This window comes from Hydra viridissima, unplaced genomic scaffold, assembly GCF_058129835.1.
Source record: "Hydra viridissima isolate aposymbiotic clone 2 unplaced genomic scaffold, HvirCarnegie_v1 scaffold_4, whole genome shotgun sequence".
Taxonomy (NCBI): domain Eukaryota; kingdom Metazoa; phylum Cnidaria; class Hydrozoa; order Anthoathecata; family Hydridae; genus Hydra; species Hydra viridissima.
This window is the reverse complement of record NW_028324303.1, coordinates 20,170,790-20,189,471: the sequence shown is the minus strand read 5'-3', so window position 1 is coordinate 20,189,471 and position 18,682 is coordinate 20,170,790. Positions and strand designations below refer to the sequence as shown.

The window sequence follows — 18,682 nt, the reverse complement described above, 5'->3', positions numbered from 1 at the left end:
GTTTATTTTCGTGTTGCTTTAGGCATTTAAGTTGCATAAGTGAATAATTTTTTTTCTTTACTGTAACTATATATTGATTACTTTTTCTTTCCTATATTTTTAGGGAACTTAAAAGTTGTTAAATTACTTATTACAATGGCTTCTAAATATTGTAAATTACCAGCAAACTGCTTCCGTTGTGTTTGTGGATGTTATATTGGACCTGCTCAGTTGAAATATGCAAATTCAAGCAGTACAAAATATCACCAACCTTACAAGAAGTATTTTGGGTTACTTATTGCAAAAACATTAACCAAGATAAATCCTGGGTTGCTCATGTTATCTTTGGCTGTTGTAAATCAACATTGGAAGAGAGGCAGCAAGAAAAGGATGCCATTTGCAGTACACATAATTTGGAGAGAGCCAGCAAATCACCCAAATGACTGTTACTTTTGCATGGTGGACTTTATGGTTATGGAACTATCTGGGAACCTCACTTTCCCTACCAACACAAATTTGACAATCTAGTTAGAGATTTGAATCTTCCAAAACTGCTTGCATCCAGATTGAAGAATGGAATCTATTGAAAACAAATGTGAGAATTACCAAGTACCAAACAAGATACACATCCTATGCTCAATACTTTACAGCCAATAAATCTCTTTGCTTCTGTTCAGATGAGATGGGACTGTTTCAGGCAATTGGTATCTCACATCAACTTGACCAACGGCAGCCATTTATTGGTAGCTCTACAAAGGGTTTAAAGACTGTACTACTTCACAATAAAAATCAACATTCTTCTATACCAATCGGACACAGTGTATACTTACACAAAGATTATAATAATGTTAAGATTTTGCTGCAAAAGATCAACTATGATTAAAGTAGGATGTGTGTGGATATTTCAAGATAATTGGTTTTCTTCTTGAACTGCAAGGAGGATTAACTAATTGTAGGACAGCAAAGACATTGTAAATCACTCCAAAGAGAATGGGCTGAAAGAAAAGATTTGCAGCCAGGGTTCTACAATGTGAAAATTGTTGCTCAAGTACCTGTGGACAAAATTCTTCTGCCTCCATATAAAATTGGGCTTGATCAAACAATTTTTCAAGGCACTGACAAAACATTTAAGGAGATTAGATCAATCTTTCCTAAACTATCAGATGCCAAAGTTTTAGCTGGTGTGTTTACTGGACCACAGGTGAAACAGTTGTTTGCATCAGAAAAAACAAAACAAAATGTTAGAGAGAGAAAAAGGAGCCTGGGTTGCATTCAAACATGTTCTTTCAAACATGTTCTTTTTTGGGAAACAAAAACAGTGAAAACTAAAGGGAACTGGTTAATGAACTACTTGACAGTTTATCAAAATTTAACTTCAAATTCAATGTAAATAAATGTTAATTGCAATTTGTCTATATAATTATATAGTGATATTGTTTTTTAACCAATGGAATCACCTGGAATACACTAGATATTGCTTATCTCCACAAAAGTTATGGCTAGACAAAAACTGAAGTGATTTTCAAAGTTAACATGCAAAAATTTATCTAGAAACATCAAAACTTCAAATGAAACCAAACTTTCATGAAAATTTGTTGCTTAGTGTAGTTTATCTTTTCCAGCATGCACTTAAGACACTTTACCTTACAAATCAAACTTTACTCAATATTTTCCACTGAAGTAAATTGCAATGAAATTCCTAAAACTTCTTATGTAAACTTTTTATAAGTGTGTAGCACAAATGGTTTTCTACAGAATAGATTTATAATACATATTTTGTATATAATGCAATTTATATAACACATAGACATAATATACAATGAAAGGCTAAAACCTCACCTCCCATGGTGGTACTCGTTCTCTGCATTTTTCATTAACTAATAAGCATATAGATAAAACATGAGCATCTGTTGCATATTCATTAAAGTATTTCCATAAGAAATTTTCTAAGTATTGACTGAACTCCAAAAGCATAATTCTTTTGATTGGAAATTTATTAGCCAATAACTCTTGGTTATATATCAAATCAATAATCTAGAGAAATTATAAGATTAAAATGTAATATAAATATAATAAGCTGTGTGTGTGTGTGTGTGTGTGTGTGTGTGTGTGTGTGTGTGTTCATGGAGAGAGAAAAAAAAATTATATTATTGTTACCTTAGCATCATAGGATATTTCATTCTTTATAGTTGCCCAATGTTGGTGAGCATACTAAACAAAAAATTGTAATTACCTTAAGTTTTGTAAAGAAATCCACAAGTTTTTCACAAACTATATCAAAACCTACTTTTGTGAGAACATCATTTTGAATTTGAGCAACAGTTGGAATAAAGGCTTGTCTTGATTTTACTTCCATTACTAAAATTTATGCTAAATAGATAAAAATTTAAAATATAGCAATAAATGAAAATATTTTCATTTACACAGTTGAATATCTTTTACCCATATTTGTTAACATATTTATACAATTCTCCAAGTATATGAAAGCTATAACTAACAATTGTAATCCAAATACAACCTTCCTTATTTTAAGTTCTGTGTCAGTACTCGAAATTTAATGTTAGTTCTGTGTAACTATAATAAATCATACGAAAACTAAGAACTTGATATAGTTAGTAGTTAAAGGAAAAAATTATAATATATTTAATAGAGGATGTTTTAATATTTTGTTTAAGTGGTGAAGTGCTAATATGAAAAGATGACTAAAGTAGGAGAAACGATGACGAGAAACGATGAAAGGATGACTTAACTAGAAGAAAAACAGTGCTGAAGCGGTTAAATAGAGTCCTTAAGCGGTTAAATAGAACCCTAACGGTTAAATAGAGAATTAAGAGATCGGAGCTTGTTTAGCTAGCTATTGAAAAATCTGGCTTTAAAAGTAAAAGGTGCTAATTTTTTTGTTGTTGTTGTTTTTAATAATTCTGCAGATATAATAAATGGACGAGGTCTCTCTTCACTATTCTATTCATAGTAATATTCGCACGCTTTTAAATTTTCTTACTCAACGTAAAGAGTTGTTTTTAACTATTTCCAAATAAATGACGTCTAACAAATGAACATACGGGGTGATGAGGACCGGTGTTGCGTTAAAAAAGTTAGTCGTTAAAAAAGTTAACAAATAGTTCTGCGCATGCGTTTCGCATGCGCAGTACGGTCAAAGGAGCGTTCGTTAGGGAATGAAATTAGACGTTAAAAAAGTTGCATTGTTTTATTAGGGTATGTAAAATAATAAAAATTAGTGTATACTTTATATTAAAAATGGCTGTCCATGTTTACTCAGTTGATGAAATTATTTTATACTTTATGTTAAAAATGGCTGTCCATGTTTACTCAGTTGCTGAATTTATAAGCTTTACTACTGATATATGGACCAGTAGTTCAAATGAAAGCTTCATGAGCCTGACAGGTCACTGTTTAGACAATACATTTAATCAGAAAACTGTTGTACTTAGAGTAGCTCCATTTCCTGAGCGGCATACAGCAGCAAATATTGCTGAATTGATTAAGATATGGCTGAATTTAAAATATCACCTTCAAAAATTCATTTAATAGCTAGAGATAATGGTAGAAATATTGTCAAGGCTATTAAAGATAGCCCATATGATAGTATGTCAAGAATGTCATTGCAAACTGGCATTCAATTGTTGGGCATTTCAGCCATTCTCCCCCTAGTCTGCCCTAAACTTAAAGCTCTTCAAGAAGCAAACAATGTTCCTAAGCCCAAACTTATTCAAAATGTTCCAAAAAGGTGGAATAGTACCTGTCATATGTTAGAACTAATTTATGATCAAAGGAAACCTCTAACCATATATGCACTTGAAAATGGTAAGCTTCCTTTATTAAATGCAAAAAAATGGATGATTATTGGACAGTTTTGTGTTTTGCTAAAAGATTTCCACAAAACAAGAGTTCGCTTGAGTGAAAGAAATTCTATTGTCTCAGATATTATACCACAGATACAGTTTTTGAAACATTTCATTATAAACCTTTAATTGATGACAGCTAATTCAATGGAGAATAGTTTCAAACAATATACTGATAACTATAACATCATCTTGTCAATATTTCTTGATCCCAGATTCAAATTAAAAATGTTCAAAAATGAAAACACCTTTTCAGCTGCTAAAACAAGTACTGAGAACATAACCATTCAACTTATTAAAACCCATGAAAATATAAAAAACATCAAAGTTACTGAAAATGATCGGTCTGCAGCTTGTGACATTGAAAATATTGACTCAGAATTAGAAAATAATGGTACATTACTAAATGAATAGAAAGATATAGTACAAATGGGTTTTGATAATTGCTTTGAAGAACTTGTAGGATTTAATTCTAAATAAATCGGTCAACCACAAACTTTAATTTCAAATGAAACTTTATTAAACAAAATTCAACACAACTCAAATGAAGACCTTATTGACAAAGAAAGCAATCTTTTGTTGTGGTGGAAATCACAGAAAACCAAAATGCGACTATTAGCAAAGCTTGCTTTAAAGTATTTAAGCTGCCCACTGTCTTCTGTGGAGAGTGAAAGACTTTTTAGTATAGGTGGAAATGTATATACTGCAAAGAGATATAGCTTAACAGGAGCTCATGGTGAAATGTTAATATTTTTGAACTATAAAATGAGAATTTAAAAACATTTGATTTTGTATATATTACTATAATTAGTATAGTATAATTCTTTTAGAAGTGAGTATCTATGTTCTATTTTTTCATGAAATATAATTTATTTAGGAGTTTTAAAGCTTTGATACTATGAGGAGGTCAAATGAAAAAGAAAATGTCAGGAGAATTGTATAACTTTGTAGAATTAGAAAATTACAGGGAAAAAAAATTTGGAAAAAATAATTGAAACTCTCTTTGAGAGCTTTTGCTCAAAAATAAAAAAAGAATGCTTCCCAATGCCTTAATCAAAATATCAAAGCATATTCTGTTGTGGATTTGAGGGTTGCGCAAATTAAAGAGTATCGTTAGCCAGGGTAACTTTGGTCAGTTTTGGCAGTTTTTCTTAAACATCTCTGAATCTTATTAACTTTTTACAGTTTTCTCTTGTGGTAATAACATTATAGGTCTTGGCTATAGGCCTCTATATTTATTTTTTTAATTTTTTTATTACAAATATTTATTTTTAAACGCCGAAAAGTGACCAATGTTACCCCAGGTTTTTATCATGTTTGATCAATAATACCCCTGCTATGGGGTAACATTGGTCACTTTTTGGAGTTTTAAAAAATCATCAGCCCTTAAACACTTAGAGAAACATGAAAAGAACATTTAAATGGACAAAAAATTTTGCAACTAGCTCCCTGTTATTGTGCAAAAGTCATTAAAAGTCATTTTCTAGTAGGTCATTATCGTCATCTGAGGATGATGACACTTGTTCAACTCTTGCCCTTTTCTTGTTATTCTTGGTGTTACTGTTATTCTTGGTGTTATTGTTATTCTTTGATGTGGTAGGAGTTGTGTTATTCACCAGATCTTGCGGTGTTATCGCTTTGCCAGGTGTGATCTTTTTCCCTCTGGTGCGATTTGTTTTCCCATCCTGTCCACAATGTTTCACTAATAGACCTTCTATATCTTCATTGAATGCTTCCTTAACAGTACTACCGGTACCTCCTCCAATGTCTTTGTTAACCTGTGGCAAACGCTTCATGACCATTTCTTTATCGAAGGGAAATATTCCACTAGCCTTGAAGTCAGATCTCAAATTATCGCTTTTCAATTGACGTTGCAGTAGAGCAAGAAGACCGAGGAACTGATTTTTTGGTATTGATTCTTTGATGCGCGTTTCTATTTTTAGCGGACGGAAAACAGCAACGTCCAGCGATTAAAGCAAATGGGAAGCGTATATTCCGAACTTTCGACTAGTCTTTCTCACGCTTACTCTTCCAGTTAAACATTCTTTTATAGTATTGGACGTTTCTTGACTGTATGAAGTTGCATATGCTCTTGAACCACGCTTTTGCTTATATTTCCTCGGCATTTTCACCGGCTAAGAATTCAAATGGTTCAATAAATGTATCAGAAGTGTCAAAACATGCCAAAATAAACTCAATGTAGTCTACGAAGTAACTGTGCTATATTCACAAAAACTGTTGATATACCAAATTTGTTGATATAATAGTCGATATATATTGTTGGTATCTCTAACAAAATTAAAACATGTTATCTTTGTTAAATTTTAGGAATTTAAAAAAAAATCAACAATTGACCCCGGTCAACAAAGTCACCCCGGCGACCAAAGTTACCCCGGTTGACGTTACCATTTTGAATACTTTTTTAACGGGCAAACTTTTTTAACGCCGTAAGGCGTTAAAAAAGTTTTAATGATTTTGCGCATGCGCAGATTTCACATTTTATAAACTTTTTTAACGACTAACTTTTTTAACGCAACACCGGTGAATATTCGTTAAAATTCGGATTGGAAAACTGGAAAGCGAAGTTGACTTCGGCTCAAACTTCTGTGCAGAATAGAAGTTTAAGCCGAAGTTGAAATTTGGTTTTCAGTTCTTAATTATCAGCAATTAAAAAAAAAGTTATTTAGAAAATATATTATAGAGGGGTGCATTGGTACAGGGTGATTATTGGTACAGGGTAACCAATGGTACACAGGGCGTTTTAAATCATTTTTAACTTATAAATGCAGATATCAAATGTTGCCTATAATCACTTCTTTCACAGAATATATAGTTCGGTTTCTAGAACTTCTAACCTGTAAATTTATCATTTGTTTATTTTGCCACTATGCTGATTGTTTTTACATTTTAATGTGTATGACGAATTCGCTTCTTTTTTGAGTGTTTATTAATGGTTTAATTTGTTTTTAGCTTATTAATATTTTTAATTTGTTCAAACTTAAATTTAAACCTAAAACTCAAGAAAAGAATAAAATTAAATTAAAAAGTGAAAAGTTTTTAATTATAAAAAAAAATGTTTCACTTTGAAGCACTCACTCGCAAAAGGTGGAAGATTGGTATATTGAAATCGGGAAGCATTTGACAGAATTTTTAATATCTGTTCTGTATACTACATATATATTTTGTACAGTGTGGGTGTGTCAAAATATATTTTTTTATAATGTGCTTCTAATTCTCAAATGTTTTGCTAATATTTTCATACACTATGCACATATGCAATTTAAACATTTTTGTTTAAATACTAATTATTTGATTAAATTTTATGTTTTCAGAGAATACCACGCAAGCACATTAGAAAAGGAACAAGATGCATGTTATCAGAGGAGAAAGTATGTTTTGCAATTAATATGGTAACAAAAGGCAAGAAATCTATCAGAGAAAGGCTAAAATCAATAACATACCGGTTAACATAACAGAATTAAAAATTACAAAGATCCCTCGAAATAAGAAGAGATAAATAAGAAGTACGCATTTAGTTCTAAATACACAAACCAGTAGATAATTACAACTCAGCAAGAAGACCTCCTAGTTGCATATTTAATTAAAAGTAGTGTGATCCAATATTTTCTTACTTACAAACAACAAGTTCGAAAAATTGTCCCTACGACTATAGTTGGAGTCTTGGCTTTGAAATTGACAAATCTTGGTTAGATAATTAACTTGCTGGAGTAGACTGGATGAAAGGATTCATGAGAAAGCATTCATCAATTAGTTTACTCAAACTTGAAAATATAAGTCTTTGATGGGAACAAGCTTAAATCCAAATACTTTATAAATTATAAAACGCATTGCGAAAACATAAAACACCCAACCGAATTTTTAATACAGATGAAACGGGAGCATCAATTGTATTGCGAACTCCTCATTTAGTTGCTCCTAAGGTTTGAACAACTGGCAACACAACCCCACCAGTGTTTATAGTTCCTTGAGTTCGTTTTAAAAAAGATTTTTAAAAAATGCACCAGAGGGCGTAGCTTAGGATTAACAAACCCTTTTGGTTGGATAAATGAAGTTTGTTTTATTGAAGCTTTGAAGCAAACTCCAGAATCACATTAACTGTATAAAGGATAGTCCAATGTTAATTTCACTAGACAATCATGAGTCCACTGCTCTTCTTGAACCAACTATGTTTTGCAGAGAGAAAGAAATTGTATTTGTAACATACCAAACGCACTACACATATCGACTACAACCTCTTGTTGTAGGATTATACAGTGGCTTTCAAAAATATAAAATTATTTAGATTTTTTTAGCGATTACTTAAATTATTTCCATGCTTTTTTAAAAAAATAAAACAAAAGAAGAGAGATTTTTTTTTTTTAATTTTTATTTGAAATACATTGGAATACAGCCAAAATAAAAAACTATATCGTTTTGGTAAAAAAATCAATTAAAAAAGAGAGTCAGGTCAAAAAATTATAATTAAAAAAAATGTATTTTGCATAACTACCACGTGCTTTTATGAATACGTATTGGTATAGATTCAATCAGATGCGTACATAATTCCAGTGGAATTTCGTTCTAAATAATTTCCAGTACAAGTTTCAATTGCGCAATACTTTTTTCACATTCATTAATAAATTCTTGTCCATCCACGACCAAAATATTCGATGGGGCTCAGATCTGGTGATCGTGCTGGCTAGGGTAGAAGAGAATAATGTTGCCTTTGAAACCATTCTTTCACAAAGTTGGAAGTATGTGCTGTTGCGCCGTCCAGTTGAAAAAATCCAGATTTTATGCGTTCTAAAAAAATGATATAGCATAATGATCTAGGTAAAAGCTTCTTTTTCAAGGTCTCTTTGCATTTATGAATTTAATTCTCCTTGTAAAAATATTTTGAAATCCTATCCTCTTTTGAGAAATGCATCCCCGAATATCTATCGAACCGCCACCGCCTTGTACTCTTGTTAAACAAAATCTTTCCTTATATTTCTCTGAAGCTAATCTTTTAACGATAAATCTTGAATTAACTACCTCAAAATATCTATTATACCACTCACTAAAATTGAGCTTTGACCAAACTTCCACTGACCAGTGAAGTCTTTCCTTTTACCATTTACATCTTTTTATTCTATCTGTCACTCTTAAAAGCAGTTTTCTGGCAGCAACATAACAACCAATACTTTTTTGTTAAAACATTTTTTAAATGTGCCTTAACTAGCACTGACGTAACCAGTCTTATTACAAAAAGCTTTGATCTCTAGAATTAAGTTTTGACGGCCTGCCGACTCTTGGTGAATCTTTTACGTCATTTGAAAGTAAAATTATGATCTTGCTATTTGTCGTTGACTTTTTGTGTTACGTTTGAGTAGACTTTAATTTATATTGGTTAAAGTGAGTACAAATTTTTAAGATTTTCGTATAATTGATAAAGTTTAAATTAACTGCTCTTATAGTTTTGTAACAATAACATGTGACAATAAACATGACAATAAATAGCTAATAGGGTTGTTTTAATTTACCGTTTAATTACTCAGAAAGGATAAATAGGACCGATGAGTGGAATATATCGTTAGAAAGGTGGGCGAAGTCTAACCTCACTTTATAAGTAGTTGTAACTCACATTAAAATGCATTTATAGATAATCTTACGAAACTTTTATTAGGTTTATAGATGTAAAAGATCTAAGGATTCTAACGTTCATCTTAATTGATTATCCATCTTGTGAGACGGTTTGTATTTGAAATCGTAGAGATTGTAAAGTTTTAACATGCATGTTTACGTTGTCTTTCGCATACGGAAATGTAACATGTTAGAAAAATGAAATAATTTTAAACACAAAACCATGGTGATGTCCTTTTAGCAAAAAGTCTCACCCAAGAGATTTTAATAGTAAAAATTAGAAATGCAACGTTTTTGACTAAAGTCAAAAAAGTAAATATTGTATTACAACATACATAGTTTCTGATTTTGTTAAAAATAAATACATCTACAACGCTACGCACATTAGCTAAAGCATTACATGAAAATCATTTGCAAACATAATAAACGAAAAATAATCACTGAGAGATCAATTATTTGCACATATTTATAAGATTAAAAATATCATTTTTGTAAAAAAAAAAAACTACTGTCTTTTCCATGACCAGAGTGCCGAAGCAACAGATGCTGCAGCTGACGTCATTAAACCAGAAGCTGATACAGAATTTGAACGTTCTCTACTTTGCTCCATAGTGGGAGAGAAACTTTCTGATCGAATGATACTGTGATCGTCAGGTAAATCAGAAAGTTGATCCCAGTCTTCAGGTTCAATATCATTGGTATCACTTTGTGAATCGTAATCTAGCTCCTCGGCGCTGCTGTCAGAATCAAACGGACATTCACGAAACTTGAATTCATAAGTCTCGAAACAACCATTCCTGAACAAAAATAGAACATTTATTAGTGAAAATCATCACCACCATCATTCTCATCCTTGTCGCTGCCATCACCACCGCCACCTCGTAGTTATCACCGTTACTAAAAAAATCTTATTCTGGAACTAACCAGCCGAGATCCTGTGAAGATAAACAAAGTTTTATATTGTTTAACAAAAGCTCCGGATGAAGATCAGCTATCGGAATGCGCTAAAAGAAGTAACATAATAGAAGTATATTTGTTGAGGAAATAATAGAAATTAGTGAATAATCTTCTTTATATTTATAGAAAATTATAATTTAAAAAACTTAATTTCTACATCTTAAACTTTTTTCTTTACAAAACATTTTTAGAGTTACCTGAGAAAAGCATAATTGCAAAACGTTTTGAGAAAGCCTGTTGACAGTTTCATATAAACGAAGTCGTGAAACTTGCAATAGACTGAAATTACTTGGAAAAAAAAAAAAGAATAAAAGAGAAATATATAGTAAAAAAAACTAAAACAAAACAAAAAAAAAAAAAAAAAAAAAAAAAATTTCATAAAAAAAACTTTAAACATTACTTAAAAGTATAAAACAAATTGTAAAATAAAAGTATAAAAGTATTATTGTTATAAAGTATTATTATACTATGTTTTCTCTCATTAACTCATTTACACATTTTGCAAAGACTCAAATGTGTAACAAATAAATACTCTAATGTGTAATATACAAATATATAAATATATAAATATATAAATATAGATAGTTCTACAAAGTCATTCCCTTACAACTTTCCTAACCGTCTATTAAGATTAACTGTTGTAAAAAAAAAAGGTCAATTTTTTAATGAAGTGATCTGCATAAATACTTTCCTTACAAATGAGTTCTTACTTATAATCAATTTTATTAGGAAGATTGATACCCAAATAAAAAGCGATGACATCAGTTAGTTGTGCAGTGTATGTAAGCGACGCTGGTATGCTTAAGACAAGCAAGTCATGAAGAGGCGTTTGACATTCTAAATATCAAAAATTGTTTAGAATAGCAATTACATAAAAAGGTCAAAGCCATAAAAATCCTAAAATAAAAAAAATTAAATTAAAAAAAATACCTGGGTTTCGAGGTTCATTCCTGTACGACTTTACTATAATTATAAAAAATGGTTTTAGCTGATTGTCTTGTTGTTTTTTAATAAATGGATTTTAACGAATGTTTAGTATATCTGACTAATTTTAGATAAAGTTTTGATTTAAAAAAAGTTTTTCTTTTGTGTACATACAGCTATAATAATAGTAATAATAGTAGTAGTAACAATAATATTAATAATAATAATAATTATTATAATGATAATAATGATGATAATAATAATAATGATGATAATAATAATAATAATAATAATAATAATAATAATAATAATAATAATAATAATAATAATAATAATAATAATAATAATAATATTAATAATAATAATAATAATAATAATAATAATAATAATAATAATAATAATAATAATAATAATAATAGAGTTAACTTGTATTGATAGAATTATAGTTTAAAAACTATTGCACCACTTAACCAAGACAAAGTAGAACTAGCATTTCCAAAAATTCAAGCCAATTTTTTTTGACAAAGAGGAAAAGCCTTAAAAAAAAGTTTTAGAAGCAATGCAAAGTTGTTTTGCAAAAAAAAAAAAATATTGCAATTGCTCATCTGTATTTTACTCTGAACAAAATTTTTGAGTCATTTAAGAAAAAGTAAGTCATTTTCAAAATATAATAAATAAATAAATTACAACAAAATCTAATTAGCTTGGCCAGGACTAAATTTTCAGAAAAAACTAAAAAGTATGCTTATAAAAAAATACTTTTTTTGAAATGTGTCATGTTTAAATTTTTATCTTTTGTAAGGATTGAGACATTAAAACTGTATTTAACTTGTATTATACCACTTTAATTCATGGTTTTTTTTTAGAGTTAGAGTAGAAATATCCTGAGCTATAGAAAAACCTTTACTAAAGAAAATCTCTCTGAATGATAAGTCATTGAACTATGGAAAAACAATTGAAATAATTTAAAAATGACAATGTACCAGCTACTGAAACATTACTTACACCATTCATAGTATTTCATGAAATCTTCTGTTGATGGCATGCCTACACCTACTATAGTATGCTCAGTTTGTGAACAGTCTTGAGAAATCCACTGGCCACCTACATGAACAGTCCGAGTTGCTTCTTCTAACTCTGTCTCTGCAGACGAAGACATGTTTTGAGACACAACATCAAGGCAATCTTCTGAAAAAAGCGTTTTCATCAAAGTTAGAAACTATTTTATGCTATATATAATGCAGTCCTTAAAATGTGAAAAAACAGCAAAGCAAAATGTTGTATACTTTGTGTAATATATGTAGATCGTGGAGGAGTGCCAAATTGTGGATATACTTCCCTCACTGAAAGTGTAAATATATCACGAATCAAACAATGTAAGTTAAAGACACGAAGACTTTTTAAATCTCTTTCTTTCTTCTCCAATTTTTCTTTATAACGCTGAAGTTTTTGCTTGAAAACAAAAGCATTTAAATAAACAACTACTTCTCTTTTGTTGAGGTACTTTATATCTTCCTTCCTTACTAAGTGTTATATTCTTAATCAAAATATAACCAAAAACATTTTTTTATTATAACATGAAAATATTGTAGTAAAAAGTGCTGAGCTTGATTATTATATTTTTACTCTTAAAAGTACAAATAGAAAGAAAGTTCAAAAAGTACCAAAGCTCAATAAAAAATCATTTACTTGAAACTCATTAACATACACTATATGGATATAAAAAATAATACTAAAACTCAATCTTTTTCAATTAACATTTTAGCAAAAGAAGTTCTTAACTTACTTTTTTATTCTGTAACTGGACTCCTTTTTTTAATTCCTCTGCTTTGACAACAAGTTTGCTCATTAACCTCCTTTGATCAGATAATTGCATTCTTAACTTTTCATTTTCTTCTTTATCTAAGAATTAAAAAGTAAAGTCTCTGCAAACAATACAACTAATTAAAGACAGCTGAGAAAAAGGAAGATATTTAAATTAGATATTTTTTTATAAATTGTTAAAAAGTATACTAATACTTGAATACTTTAAAATATTCTTATTTATTACCAGAGTCCATAACAAAGAAAATGTATAAGTCAATATATTCTATAAACTTCACACTTTCTAAGAGAGCTATAACTATAGAAAATCTAAACTCTCTTACTGCTTTTTTTTTTTTTTAATTTTCTAAGCATTACTTATATGATATACTTAACATGGATGTTACGCTTAATATGGATGTCATACAAAATAAAGCAAAAGAATAACAAAACATACCATACTGCATGTGACTCTTTTCTTGAGATATTACTTTTTTTAAAGATTCAATGCGATTTTGAAGGAGAACAATGTCACATCTCTGAAGAGGAAGAAGAAAAAGTGTAAAACTTTTGAAAATAATTTTGAATCATGAAATGTTTTAACAGAGAATTTTTAAATACAAATTGTACCAAACTCTTGGGAGATATTTAAATATGCAATACAGAAAAATTGAAAAATAGAATTTCCGAAAAAAAAAAATAAAGATTTGCATTTCTCTTATTAGTAAGATAACATACTTTTATATTTCTTTAATTTTAGAAAACATATATCAGAGAATAAACAGATATTTAAAACTTAACAACTTGAAAATCTTTAGAAATAAACCTGTGTATTGCTTTTTGTATATTCAACAAAGTCGTGCAGCCTGTAAAAAAAATGTCAACTTTTATGAGTGAAAAAAATACTTCTACATTCCAGCTTATTACGGTAATAATATTTCAGGGGTCAATCTTATAAGCATACTTTCAGTATAAATTTAAACTGTATCAAAGATTTTTTTATGTTTGAAAAAAACAGATCCTATGAAAAAGTTCACTCCAAAATTTTGTATGAATCTCTGAAATTTTTTCACTGATGTTTTCAGTATAGAATTTTACTCAAATTTATAAAAAAAAATAATTAATAACTGTACATTAAAAAGGGCATTTCTAGGTCAGCAATCTGTTATCTTAAAAGTAAACAGAACTTGATGACAATTTATTCCAAATTCAAGGTATTTAGAAAGATCATTTATAATTTTGTCAAAAAATGACTAAGTATTCTTCGGACATTTACTAGGTTGTTGCTACTCAGAGGATTAAAATAAGAGAACCACTACAGTTAGTATGATTTTAGCCATGCTCTTTTGTTTTTACTGCAAAAAAGCAAAAATAAAAGAACACGGTACCAAGAACTGTCTATAATAATTGCCAGGCTCTCTTACTGACAATCAATAAATAATAAAGAATATGCATTATTTATATAATTTCAGGAGTTAACTGCTTACATTTACACGTTGATTGATTCCATGCTTTTTTAAATTTCAAGCTAATCTATTTATACTAAAAATGGTAAACCATTTAGATAATATTAAGAGTAAATATAGCCATCTTTGCACAAAAAGTCTCCTTACAATAAACTTTTAAACAAATTTGAATTTGCTAAAAAATTAAATATGCTAGGCTAATTTAAAGTTAAAATATTTACTAATTTAAAATTACTGTTAGAAGGGGATATGACTTTAAAATTACTGTTAGAAGGGGATATATATATATATATATATATATATATATATATATATATATATATATATATATATATATATATATATATATATATATATATATATATATATATATATATATATATATATATATATATGTATATATATATATATATATATATCATGTTGTGGCTACTATTTATTGTGAGAAAAAAAACTCACCTATTTAAGCAATCTTGTTGGACTGCAACAACAATTTTTAATCTTTTTTTTTTTGAAGCATAGCTAAAAAAGAAAAAACCAAAAAAAACTTTAATTGAAAAAGGATCATGATTTATTCTATTTTGTAATATATATATTAGTACACATATGATGATATACAAATATTGATATATAGATTGACAGGTAGATAAACTGATAGAGTAATAGGTAGATACTATACATACATACATACATACATACATACATACATACATACATACATACATACATACATACATACATACATACATACATACATGCATGCATGCATGCATGCATGCATACATACATACATACATACATACATACATACATACAAATAGCTTTTTTTGGTAATTTCTTAAAGATCTTTTATATATCAGTTTTAACTGATTTATTTGAGATGTATATCGTTTGTCTTCTTTTAAAACAGTTTTTCTACACAAAACCTTATGATTATTGACAACAAAATGATAATAGAAGTCAATTCTTAATCATTTTTGTACTACTGAACTACAAGATTCTTTAATCGATGAAGTAAAAAAAATAATCAATGAAATAAAAAAAATTTAATGGTCTATTCTGAGAAAATGTAGCTCCATATTTTCACCAGCAATTTGTTTTAAAAATAACCTTTATTACCTAGTGATGTCTACATCACTTTTATTAACAAAATTTCCATTAACGACACAAGTTTGGCATGTAAATCGTTTATTAGATCGTCCACAAAGCTTGCATATCTCGACTGCAACAAGCAAAAGATTTGACATAACCAGAAAGGCTAGAAAGATATTAGGGTATCACCTTAATTAACTCTAGCAGCTTTATAAGCATATCTCTATTGTATTTAGATACGTTTTCTATTTTCCTGTAGCGTATCTTTTCAAGAATATGGTGTCCTTGCAGTTTTTTTCTGTGTTAAACGTCACATGCTCAAATAATCAAAATATCATTTATTAGACTTATTACATCATATTAGGAAAAAGCCATTTTGGTAAATACTAAAAGAGCGTCTTTTATTCCGCTTAGTAAAGAGTGTCGAAGTCTGTTTGACTTCTTGTTGCGTGGTGCCTCCTCGTGCGTTATCACTTAATTCTGGTCATCGGCTAGATTAAGGCATAATTTCTTTTATAAATTACGAGTTTAAACAAAAAAAATTTAAACTGAAAGAATAAACATTATATAAGCAAGAAACTAGAACAACATTGTTAAAGTTAAAATAAAAACAAAAGAATAATAAATTGTTCGCAATTTTATTTTTTTTTTTTTTTTTTTTTTTTTTTTTTTTACAGTTTGGAATTTTTGTCTTTTTCCCTCCTACTTTTTTTCCCTTTAACTTAACATACCTTAACATTCTTTTTTTTTGTTTGATTTTTTTTTTTTTTTGAAATTCTTCATTTTTTTTTTCCTAGTGCTTCTTGAGATGTAAGCAAAAAATACTTTTGTTTTAATGTAGTTTTCGTCTTTTTTTAATGATTTGAGTAGGATAAGTTAAAACATGAGAATTTGGATCTTGGAAAGGTGTGACTTTTAAATGGAAAATATTTTTCAATTAAATGGCCCCATTTTCAGTATTAATACTACCTGTAACTATATTTTTTCCTGGGATGATTTAGGAATTGAATATGTATGGTCAAAATTTAATATTAACGAGTGCTTTGTTGCTAAAGATATTGAAATAAAAACAGTCAATATCAGCTTCAATTGGTAAATATTGCATTTTTCTGCTTCACCAGGGTCATTCTATGCAAGAGGAAGATTGCCTAAAATATTAAACAGGTTCTCATTGTTTTGATAATTGGGTTCTATGTATAAAGAAATAGGCATGAAAACTTCAGGTGGAATTATATTTGGATTATATGGATAAATTCTACAAGCTCAAAAACAAGATATAACATTATTTGAGGTAATATACTAATTCCAAGCCTGCTTCATCAATTCTCAAAAACTTACATTTAATACTAGTGTCCTAGGAAAATTGCTAATCAAATTTTCGGAAGAGGCCAGATATTGGTCAGTTTACCCTAATTTAAGGAACTTAAGCTTGGACCAGTTCCGAAATTGGATAAGTTTTCGTCTCAGGACCTCTCAGAAAATGCCAAAATGAAAAAAATGAGCCAAAAACTATTGAGTATAAATTTAACAAATTTTTTTGCTATAATTAGTCCCAATAAGGCGAATAAGGTAGAATTCTTACACGATTTTTTACTTGTGATAAACTTTTTATCAAGTTACAAAAATTAAGTTTTTTTTCCTTTTAAGCTAGCCACAAAAAAAGAATTTGCATTTTATTTATTCACATTAATTTATTTTTTATGCTATTAGTTAAAATATGAAAGAAACACATAAATTAGAATTACAATAAGAGTGTTAGAACTAAGCTTATAGAGGATTGGGTTTGATGGTAATCAAACCCAATACTGTATAAGCCTTGATTATTTTATATATTTAGTCTTTAGCGATGACTAAAACCTAGACCGCAGAGAAATTAAAATCTTTACAAACATTAAAATGATCCCAACAAAAAGGTCAAGATCTGGTGGTTGGATTCTATGTTCAAAGAATGTTTCTGAAGGATCATCAAGATAAAGAACTTTTAGAGAAATACAGTCAAAAGCATTGGAGTATTTATCATCCTCTAGCCTCACTAGATCTGGGAAGATATTGAGGATTCCGTTGCGTTTAGAAAAATTTTCTACCAAAGACAAAGTTGTAAAACTTTTTATCCCAGCATCATCAAGTGTTATTGAGCTTTAATGATTGTTCAAAGGATCAAAGACATTTAAAATACATTTTATTAGTCTCTGTCCTGAATCTACTGAAAATCTAGCTATGCTGGAGTAAGTAGCTAAGCTTCTTTCTTGCTTCTCTCTTACATCATGTGAAGAATAAGATCTAATGTGTTCGTAACAAAAACTAGGCTACGAGTTATAGTGCAGCTGGCTATCATAAAAACATTTCACTTCTGGACACCAGCGTGTAACTTTGCATAGTGATAGTGGACGGTATGAGCAACAAAAAAATAGCGAGACACAAACTTGTTATGCATCTGGAATCGTTTTACAGATGAATTACTCAAAATGGCCAATGGCGGCCATTTTGAATATATTTAAATGGTCATAACTGTAGAACCAGTAGTGATATCCACTTCAAATAAACATCGATTTGTTCTAAGAGAAAAGTTACATAAAACTGACTGAAATCAATGTTTTGAAATTTCAAGATGGCTGCCATCGGCCATCTTGAAAGTTTTTAAATGGTCATAACTTTAGAACTAGTAGTGACATCCACTTAAAATAAACGCCGTCTTGTTCGATGATATAACAAGAAACTCATATTTATATATTTACATACATTTACGTATTTACATATTTACAATACACTTTTGGATAACTATTCGTCATGGAAGGAGATCTGGAGAACATGGTCGAATTCCGGGTCTTCTTCAACTTCTTGCTCTTCATATGAATCACCATTTTTTTCTTTGTAACAATAGCTGTTACATGTACACAGCTTAGTGCATGGTAAACCATGTCGTTTACATGAACAGTTTTTACACTCAGTTTTGCACGAACAACGAATCAGTTCCTG

General features: G+C 29.2%; 2 protein-coding genes across 6 annotated transcripts in view; both read right to left on the bottom strand.

Annotated features, from left to right (window-relative positions):
• Positions 1-3,067, bottom strand: part of LOC145182702 (RNA helicase aquarius-like) — a 30,534-nt gene extending 27,467 nt beyond the window's left edge. The window contains exons 1-4 of one of the 2 annotated variants that reach the window (XM_090083704.1): positions 2,981-3,067; positions 2,267-2,349; positions 2,137-2,190; positions 1,819-2,013 (exon numbers count right to left, since the gene is read on the bottom strand). In XM_090083704.1, coding sequence (XP_089939830.1) covers positions 1,819-2,013; positions 2,137-2,190; positions 2,267-2,335 — 318 coding nt within the window. In that variant the 5' untranslated portion in view covers positions 2,336-2,349; positions 2,981-3,067. Of the gene's footprint in view, positions 1-1,818; positions 2,014-2,136; positions 2,191-2,266; positions 2,440-2,980 lie in introns of those variants that run through there. The other variant, XM_090083703.1, reaches the window with a different exon arrangement.
• A 6,716-nt stretch (positions 3,068-9,783) lies between these two features.
• LOC149890430 (beclin 1-associated autophagy-related key regulator-like) lies at positions 9,784-16,093 on the bottom strand. 4 transcript variants are annotated; one of them, XR_016452041.1, is made up of 12 exons: positions 15,734-16,092; positions 15,074-15,136; positions 13,975-14,014; positions 13,606-13,687; positions 13,132-13,247; positions 12,632-12,797; positions 12,351-12,533; positions 11,352-11,384; positions 11,163-11,258; positions 10,619-10,709; positions 10,389-10,468; positions 9,784-10,261 (listed from the first exon to the last, which is right to left on the bottom strand). XR_016452041.1 is itself a non-coding variant. In XM_090085956.1 (12 exons), exons 1-12 carry the CDS (start codon positions 15,859-15,861, stop codon positions 9,970-9,972), a joined length of 1,401 nt encoding a protein of 466 aa, XP_089942082.1. In that variant the 5' UTR covers positions 15,862-16,093; the 3' UTR covers positions 9,784-9,969. The 4 variants fall into 4 exon arrangements, 2 of the variants coding, with proteins under 2 accessions (XP_089942082.1, XP_089942084.1); XR_016452042.1 differs by having other exon boundaries at positions 10,619-10,700; XM_090085956.1 differs by having other exon boundaries at positions 11,132-11,258; positions 15,734-16,093.
• Between the last annotated feature and the right edge of the window lie 2,589 nt (positions 16,094-18,682).